This window comes from Pteropus vampyrus, unplaced genomic scaffold (assembly GCF_000151845.1).
Source record: "Pteropus vampyrus isolate Shadow unplaced genomic scaffold, Pvam_2.0 Scaffold2, whole genome shotgun sequence".
Taxonomy (NCBI): Eukaryota; Metazoa; Chordata; class Mammalia; order Chiroptera; family Pteropodidae; genus Pteropus; species Pteropus vampyrus.
The window spans coordinates 20,583,606-20,593,141 of NW_011888783.1; the positions used below are offsets into that span (position 1 = coordinate 20,583,606).

Consider the following 9,536-nt stretch of genomic DNA (forward strand, 5'->3'; position numbering starts at 1 on the left):
CTCGAGACCTTATATGACGGGGTGAAGGCAGGAGGGGCTGATGGTAGAGGCAGAAGAGGACCGAGGCCCGGAGAGCACAGTGAGGCCAGGCAGTAAGTAAGGAACAGAGGTGCCAAAGAGGTGGTGGTCATGGGGGCAATGTCAGAGTATAAGGTATGGGGACAGTAAAATATTTACTGCTGAAACTTTACTGAGTCTAATTTTACTTTAAAATTTTTGATGATTTAAAATTTTAGAAGGCTTTTTTTTTCACTTGGTAGTGCCTCAAGAACATTGTAAACGGCAGTCGATGAGAAACATTTTTTATACTTCTGGTCAGTAGAATGCCTGATAAGAGAAGGCACTGGGTGTTGTTTTCTGCCACATCCAGTCTGTCCTTGGTGGCAGATGTGAGATGGGTGGGCTTCCCGGATCACTCAGGCTCAGGCTGCAGTGAGGCAGGCATGGAGTGCGTTCAACCAGTAGAGGAGAAGTGGAGTGTGGGATTCTCAGTGGTGGGGAAAATTATTCCAAGGAGATTCTGAAACCCCACGTCCAGGGGGAGTTAATGTGGCGATGGAAGCTGCGGGCAGGCCTCGGAAGGAGCGGGCATGCACAATTGGACAAATGCTACTAAGTTTTTAGGTCAGTATTTCTTTGTTTTCTCTCTTCCTAGGATGAGCAGTAAAACCTTTAAACAAGCAACAACAGCAAAGAAATCACATTTTCCCCTTGTTTAGAGTGTGTTAGAGAAACAAGCTTCGATTTCTAACATATTTCTAACGCCCTGTATAGATAGTTCATCCACTGGCTCTCATACTCTCTTTCACATCCTTCTTCCTGTTCTGTTGTCAGGGGCCGGGTGGCAGCCTAACATATTTTACAGAGACCCTGAGTCCTGATATATATTTACAGAAAGCTCCTATTCAGAGGAGCATCACTGAGGAGGACTAGTCAGAATGTTCCAGGGACTGGTTTTTAGTTCCTACCATTCTCCCTTTTTGGCTGCTCCATCCTAGCTCTGCCTCTGGCATCTGACCTCACGGGCACCAGAACCAAGAACCAGCCAGCGAACCACACCGTTCCTCAGTCTGGCTGAGCCTGACTTCTTTTTCTTGTGGGAATCAGGACTTCATTTCTTTAGAGGGATTTCATAAAGATAGTTTGGAAAAAGGAAAGAAAATATTAGTTTCCTTTCCAGAGGTGTGGTGTACATAGAACTCCTCAATTATGTTTATTCCCAGGCTTAGCGTTACAGCTGGGGCGATGTGAAATCCGGTGTCACCCCAGCGGCACGGGGGAGGACAGTGGCATTGTGTGCTGTCCCTCGGTTCACCCCCCCACACCCCACCCCACCCCCGATGCAGCAAAGAATTACAGGTCAGCGAGATCTAGAAAAAGTAAGATTTATTGAAAGTACATTTTAAAAGGAGATGGACCACACTAACGAGGACTGCAGTCCTGTGGAACTTGGGAGGTAAAGAGATAAGACAGTACGCCCCAAGGGAAGAGCGAGTTTTTCCACAAGGAGAGCTGTGACAACCCAGAAATGGGAAGGTCCTAGATGATTGGCTCGTGCGGTATTAATGTAGTACCTTACCTTCAGTGGCCAGATTAAACCAGCCATAGATTACGGTCCTCCTGTCTTTTGTCTCTGGGGTGTTCTTTGAGCGGTCTCTAGGCTGGGCCTCTCTTCCTTTGTTCCCCTGTCGCTCATGTCTGATTAGCTACAAACATTAGGAATAAATGTTACTGCACGAAAAACTTTTCTAACCTCACTATTGTCAGCTCTGACATGAGGAGTTTGTGGGCTTATGAATACTTCTAGCTATCACTTAAATTGAGCTTATTTCTCTGAGAATCATTGGGCTATATTTTTAAACTCACGGCAGAGAAAAATCATTCTACCACCTCTTTTTTGGCTTTATTAACTGAGTAAATTATTTAATAGATTAAGGGCAATGTAACAGTAATTCAGAGTTCTGAGAGTGAATAACCCATTCTAGTCATTGTAGGGGTTGAAGGGACAATAGAAACTTTTACACTTTTTTTTTTTGTATTCTTTAGTTCCTAGATACTCCATTTGTTAAACTATGTGAAACTTAGTTGCCTCGGCTCTAAAAGGTAGAAGTTGTTTCCTGTCTTCCCTGTAAACTGCAAGGATGCAGCTTTGTAAAATTGCTTCTGGTCTCTTCAATAGAGGTCAGCTTCACCATGAAACCTGGATTTCAAATTTTGTGGCAGGTTTTTTCTCTTTCAGTAAACTAAGAGGACATTCTTAATGAACAAATTTGTATTCTTCTTCTTGCTACTATTATACCAATATTTTATGCTACATAGATTTTTGAATGTTCTTTGTCTTAATTTCTACATTTATTTGTTCAATCAATATTTATTACTTAATGGTCCACCCCACCATTTCTATGTCTGAGCTTATAAATCCTAGACATTTTGCTTTATCTTTCTCTCTTACTGAAAATAAAACCAAGAGGGAGACAGCCAGGGTTCTAAAATGAAATAGAAATAGAAGATAGCCATTTTATTGTTTGTAGTTGGATCTTGCTTGTAGAAACAAAACTGATAGATTTTATAAACAGAGAGTGAGAGGGAAAAGACCATAAACTAAATGTTTGGGTGTGAGGCCGTACTATCTCTATTTTCAGAAAGAGAGATTTCTTTGGTGTTATCTTTTGGATGAGCACTCGAAGAATACTAATTCATCAACCATGCTTGGGTTTACAGTTTCAGTCAAAGCAGTTCTGTTTTTAATGCACAATTTTACTTCTTTTCTCATTTTTTAGTTAATAACATTTTGTAATAGCTGTGTCTTTACATTCTTTTAAATGTACTTGTTAACGAATTTTCCTCTATGTTGCTATCAGAGTTGCTAAGAAAATAATTAATTTTATTGTACACATCAACAGAAAATTATTTTCTCTTTTATCCATTATTTGTAGCTTTAAAAAGAGCAATCTGTTCCAAAAATCCTGAAGTGCATTTCAGCATTTTTTCCTACTGAACTTTGCCAGCATCTATAAGCACCATTAAAATCACTATCATTAGAATAAGTCTCTCCAATGACTCAAAATGCAAGTGGAAAAAATAACTTTTGCCAAGCACAGAAGGGGTTGTACTAAGTGCTTAGTGTTTCAAAGGAGAATTAGTTTAAAAAATATTTTTTTTGGAGTGGAGAAAAAAGCTTTTTCTTTTTAAATTGAGCATAACTGTTTGCAATTATGATTAAGAATTTTTACCTGCTTTTTAACTTTCCATGTTGGAGCTCAGATCTCCTAGAAAAGTAGCCAGGCTTACTTTTACAGGTTCCACATGGTAATGTCCTTAAGGCAAACCCTGAGCCTGCATTGTTTACATTAATCAGACATGTGTAAATGCTTACATTACATTTAAGGTCTGTGGCATTTCCCTTGGGGTTAATGAAGAACCTGTTCTATAATTAAGTAGTTTCTGTTATAGAAAATAGCCTTTCTTTACATCATAGTCTCTCAAAGTTTTCACAGGACATTTTTGGACAACTTTTTTCACAGTTATTTAATAGGATAAGAAGACTCTCGGATTTGAATGGGAGTCTGAAGGCTTTTTTCCTTGCCTTAATTTTGCCTTTGAAGCTGTGGTCTTGGGTCACTTTCTGGTCCTTCATCTCCTCAGTAAAATGGGGTTGGGGGGCTAAACTAGACAGACTTCAACGTCCTTTTCCACTTGAAGTTTCTCTGAATCAGTAGATCCCTGGCTGTTACATCCACATCATGTTCATCTGCTACATTGCTTTGCTTAATTATGTCTCAGTCCATTTTTTAAGGCTAAGAAGCTCATCATTCTCAGTCATCCTATTTTTTTAAAAGTTTTGCTTTTTCAACCACAAAGACACTTGAAAAGTATGCCCACGGATTACATCTCTGACCCTAGTTTAAAAAAAAAAATTGAAATAATTGGTGAAGATTGATTATAATCTCTGTAGATTATCTGGCATAGCTGCTTATTATCTTGCTGTATTTCTAGCAATCTTGTAAGTATTAAAGTGTTTCACAAAGTATGTTAAGAATAGTCTGACGCCATTTTGTTTTGCTTAAGTAGGTTGAGCAGAATCCTGGGAAAACAAGCATGATATCAGGTTCTGAAAAAGATCAAGGTGGCAACAGAAGGGTATTTGCTTTTTTTGACTTAGGTTTTAGATCGCTGATACCTCTAGTCTAGTATGCTTCATTAGGCTACTTAATTCTCCTGTCTTCGCTCAGTCAGCAGTCTGTTGCTTGCATGCATTTCCTTAGGCAATTTTGAAGCTTACCACATGGCCTTTTATGTGTTGTAATTAATAAAGCGTTAACTGAAGCAAAAGTGAAAGATGAGCTTGATCCTCGATGGCCGATGTGTGTGATAATCTTCCAAAATATTTTGTTCTACATGTATATAGTCATGCATTTCAAGAACACAATATCTTTGGAAAGAGGATGAGTGTGGGAGTCTGGAGGCTGTGTAGTGTGTTTGGGTATTAACTGCTAGTTATCCCTGAATTCATAACCACTTAGGTTATTTTCAGGATGGTGTGTGTGCTGTGTAACCCAAGTAGCAGCACCAGCGAGCACTGTTCACATTCGGCTAGTGAAGAACTGGGTGGGTTTGTTTTGATTCAGGTAAGAAGAGTCCCTGGGTCAAGTGGTCACCTTCATAAAACTGAAGACGGTGACTGGGAGTGGAGTGATGACGAGATGGATGAAAAAAGTGAAGAAGGAAAAGCAGCTTTTTCTCAAGAAAAGGTAAATGACATTGATGATGATAAGCTAACCTGTGTAAATTTTATTTTTGTTGTATTTTGTGTGCGTGTATATATTAATGGATACATAATGTTTTACAGTCACGAAGAGTAAAAGAAAATCCAGAGGTGAGTGATGTTTATTTATTGATTTTTAATTCTTTTTTAACATTTCATTTCTGCCCCCCAAACCCTCACCTCTTGTAGTATCAGAATCTGATCATTTGGGGGAAGAGACTTCGATTTTGTTCTCATGCTGTGGGAAAAAAAGAAAATGGGCATAGACTTTGCAGGTTCCAATTCTGTCTGAGTTACTTTTGAGCTGTATGAATTGGGGTTACTTTACTCTCTGAGCCTCAGTTTTCTCTTTTGTTAAATGAGGATGATCACAATGCTTATAAAATTGCCCCAAGGACTGATGAAATCACCTACATAAAGCACTCAAAGTGGAGTCCTTGGTACAGACTGTTCACACAATTAATCTTAACTCTTGGCATTACTTTTAGTCATTAGAAAACATACGGGAAAATTTTCTTTTAGATTGATAGTTTCCAATAAAGTAAAATATTAAAATGGTTAGCAACTCTAGGTTGAATCTTTTGGTCTTGATTTTTGAATCTCCTAGGTGACTAAGTAGGCAAGGACACTCTTTAATCAGCTTCTCTTTGAGAACTGGTCATCTTTTGACCAACTTTATTTCCTCTATCTGGTTAATTATCCTAAAGCCTAATGACTGATGATGACTGTAGTTCAAAGGACTTGCTAATTCTCCTAGAGGAAATTTGAGCATATTTAAAATAGTTCCAAATATTTTATAGACCGAGTTATTAATGTGTACCTTGATAAATTCTCAGTAAGGAAACAGAAGACTTTGGGTTATAAATGATATCCATCCCAACTTTTTTTAAATTAGCAGACATTTTCTTTTGTTTAAATGGAGTAAATCTTATCATTCCGCTTTAAGTGGCAGTAGCCAGCTGGACCTTCTAAAAAGATAGCATCAGAGTTAGAAGCCACTCCTCCCTCGGTTATTTTGTCCCTCCCTCCATTTTCTCGTCTTCCTTCATGCCACATTGATAGGCCTTTTCAAGGGATTTTTAAGTTGGCCTGCCTCCCATGGGTAACTCTTTCAGATCCTGTTTCCCTCTATGTTTATCTTATGAATTCACCTTTCCATTTCATATATAAAATATAAACTGTGTTAGGAACAATGGTGATGAACCTCACAATAGGACATGTTGACTACACAGATGTCACACTGGGTGTTTAGAATGATCTTAACCAGGTGTCTTGAAAACTCTGTCCTCTTGCCCACTTTCACATTTTATCTAAAGTACAGAGTCAAGTTTTTCATCTATTTCTAAGAGTATTTCTAACTAGAATCGTCAGTTCTGCTTAGAAATACAACAAAATAACAGGATTCAAGTTATTTTGTTGTATTTCTGACTCAAATGCCAGTCATTAGTGGTTCACTACAAGATATCTTCATTGGATAATATTCACTGAATCTTTTCTTACTAGTACTGAGGATTTTCCTCATGAGGAAATTCCTCATGAGGGTTTGTTAAGTTTGTTGTGACAATATCTTACCGTGTGCTTGTTGAAGATGCTCTAACTGTATCCAATGTGTTATTTGGATAGTAGTATCTTTTGGCATGAATATTTTCTTCATAGACAAGAAAGAGAATAATGTATAGCATCAGTCAATTAATAATCAGGTATCACTATTGATCTTTTTGATCAGGGCTTGAAAGTCTTAGGCTCTTCACTATATCTAGACTTATTTGATTTCCCAGTGGCATATGTCTGTTCCCATACTGCTATATAATTAAGGAAGCATGTAGATAGGTTTCTTATTTTTGTAAAAGATGCATATGTTTGAGAACACTCTCACCAAATTTTAAGAATAACCAGCCCACCTGCTAATATGCAGCTTCTAAGGCAATTTTTTTTTTTTTTTTTGCAAGCCTGGCATTTCAGTATCTTGAGTTGTTTTAGAGCAACTACAATGATGGTTCCTCTGTCTTTTCAGCTTTAGTTAAAGTAGTCCCTTGATTTGCCAATCACCCTAAATCATTTTTGGTAAGCAAAACAGAAGGTATTTTATTTACTTATTACAAAAGCAAATATGTTAAATATGTAAGTAGTCAACAAATATATATGTGTATATATTGGTGTGTGTGCGTATATATATGTATCTACTATAAGCATTGTTTTAGTAGCTGTTGGGGATATATCAGTGAGAATAACAGTGAAATTTTATATCCTTGTGGAGTTTACATTCTAAAGGGAGTACATAAACAACATACAGTAATTTCATAAGTAAATAAATAATGTAAATAAATAAGTGCAGTAGAAGTAATGGAAAAAAACAATGGGTAGAGGATACAGGTAGTGTCACACATAGGGGGCTGTAATTTTAAATGGGTTCGTCAGGGTAGGCCTTATTGATTAGGGACATAGAGTAAATACTTGTAAAAGTTATGAAAGGATTAAGTATAATAAAAACTGAAAGATCACTTTTATCTTGCTACGCCTCTCATCCCAGTGACTACCAGTCGCTTATTTCCACAAAGATTATCATTTTGCAGTGTTTTCTTTCAGACCTTTTTCTGCTCATTACATACAAATATGTACATAAAGAAATCTAGCGTATTTTTAAAACAATGGGATTATAAAAACTAAAAATATATATTTTTTCAACTTGCCTTATGTCTTCAAAATTTTTTCACGTTAGTTGTTGTTGTTCCTCTTTAGTTTTAACTGCTACATAGTATGACAAATGGATCAAAATGGTTTATTTAATCGTTTCCTTCTTGGTGAGCATGTAAGTTGCTGTTACAAACTGCATTCCATTAAAATTTTTGTATATGCATTTTGAGGGACCACATATACGAGCAAAGTATAGGTATGTAAAATTGTGATTGCTTAGAAGTGTCTGCTGATTTCAAATGTTTTATAGTTGCTATAAAATAGAAAAATAGTTGCACTTTAAATATCTTTCAGTTTTATTTGTCAGTTATATCTCAGCAAAGCTAAGGGGAAAAAAGATATACCAATGTGTACAGCCACTGACATTGTACTTTGTTCCTTTAAACATCTCTGAGGGAGAAAATGCTTATCTCTGCCAAATGGCACTTTTGAATGCCAGAGTGTTTACATTTTAATAAGGTTTTTGATAATTCTTGTCATTTAAATGGCAGTTTAGTGTTTTACTTGACTATAAGCCACTAAAAGACTGGGTTAGTATTTTACTCCTGTTTGTATCCCTGTGACATCTAATAGACACTCTATACATGTTTGTTAGCAACCTGAATACCCATACAATGAAATATGTATTAAACCCAGTGCATGCATAGACATATCTTATATATGAATAGGTCATAAGTGGGGGAAAGATCAGAAGAAATTGAGGTGACGTTCAGTAAAAGTCACCATAGTAGTTCCATGTTTAGACCGAGTAAAATGCTGCAGTAGAGGGGAGGTATTTTAGCAATACTTGCGAGGTGCTGTTTGGCTTCCTAGGAAGTATAAGGCTGAATGTCAAGGTAATACAGTATTATTTGGAGAAAATTGAAAATTGATAAGGCCAGGTTTTGTCAGAGGGACATCAGACAGATGTGCCTAGTACTGGACCATATTTGGAGACCCCCTTAAGACTAAAGGAATTTCCTTTGTAAACTGTAAAGTTCCTGAGTTACACAACTTAAGATTCATAGTCAAACCCGTTGAAAAATTGGTCCTGTTTTTAGAAATAGCCTTGCAAACTATTATTCACCCACTAGTAATTAATAGTTCATAGCAAGTAGATAATTTATGTACATTTCATTTATTTATTATCTTGTTCTATGTGGATGGTGGAAGCCAGTGGAGACTAAAGGTTAAAAATAGTAATAATAAAGTTAGTTAATTGAACAAATATTAATGTGTGCCTGATTTTTACATGGTGCTGTGTTAGGCACTGTGGCATTGTGGGAATTACACAAAAGCAAAGAAGAGAGCCTAATCTCTAGAAGCTTCTCATCTCTCTGGGGGTGGGGGTCAGGGTGGTCTTTACAAGGACTAGCTTCTTTAGGTGAGGTTTCCTAGCTCATGTAGCATCCTAGCTTATGTAAAACCTAGCTAAGATGCTGTATAGGCTACTATTCAACTATTATCTTGTTATTGATCTTTTTGACTGTGATTTTGGAATCTTTTTGTCAGACACTGAAATAATCAGTACATGTTTTATGATTGTTTTGGTCAATTTTGCTTTATACTCTAATTTTCTATATAAAAGAGAAATTGATTTTGTCTTTAAATTCAGTTTCTTTTGGTTTCATTTAATCGAAGAAGGCATTTGCTAAGGCTTCTATTAAAGACACATTCTTTTTATAGCAGCCCCTCCATTAGGTGGCATGAAAACAAATAGTTTGCAACCATGGCTCCACATCAGAAAAACCAAAGCTTTAAAAGTGTAGATGCCTATACCCAGCCCCGAAGTTACAATTTGATAGTTTGGGGTGATGTCCAGGCAACTCTGATTTTTAAAACGCTGTTTACATGATTCCGATACATGGCTAGAATAAAGGACCACTGACTAGGAAAACCGCACCAAATGCTCTGAATCCAGAAGTCCAGATTGGAATCCAGGAAGATTGTGTGCTCAAACTTCCTGAAGATTTGTTTTAAATATGTCTAAAAGAAATCTCAAAAAAAAAAAAAATTAAAAAACATTAAGATGTTTCAGAAATCTCATGGGAGAGTTGTCCTTATTTAATGGAGCATAATGAAGCCAGGTGGGAAGGTT

The 9,536-nt window shown here is 36.8% G+C and overlaps 1 protein-coding gene across 1 annotated transcript in view; it reads left to right on the top strand.

The window, feature by feature from the left end:
* Positions 1-9,536, top strand: part of STK39 (serine/threonine kinase 39) — a 233,354-nt gene that overhangs the window by 108,025 nt on the left and 115,793 nt on the right. Inside the window, exons 10-11 of the mRNA XM_023529694.1 lie at positions 4,629-4,751; positions 4,850-4,876. Of these exons, the coding sequence (XP_023385462.1) occupies positions 4,629-4,751; positions 4,850-4,876 (150 nt within the window). The remainder of the gene's footprint in view (positions 1-4,628; positions 4,752-4,849; positions 4,877-9,536) is intronic.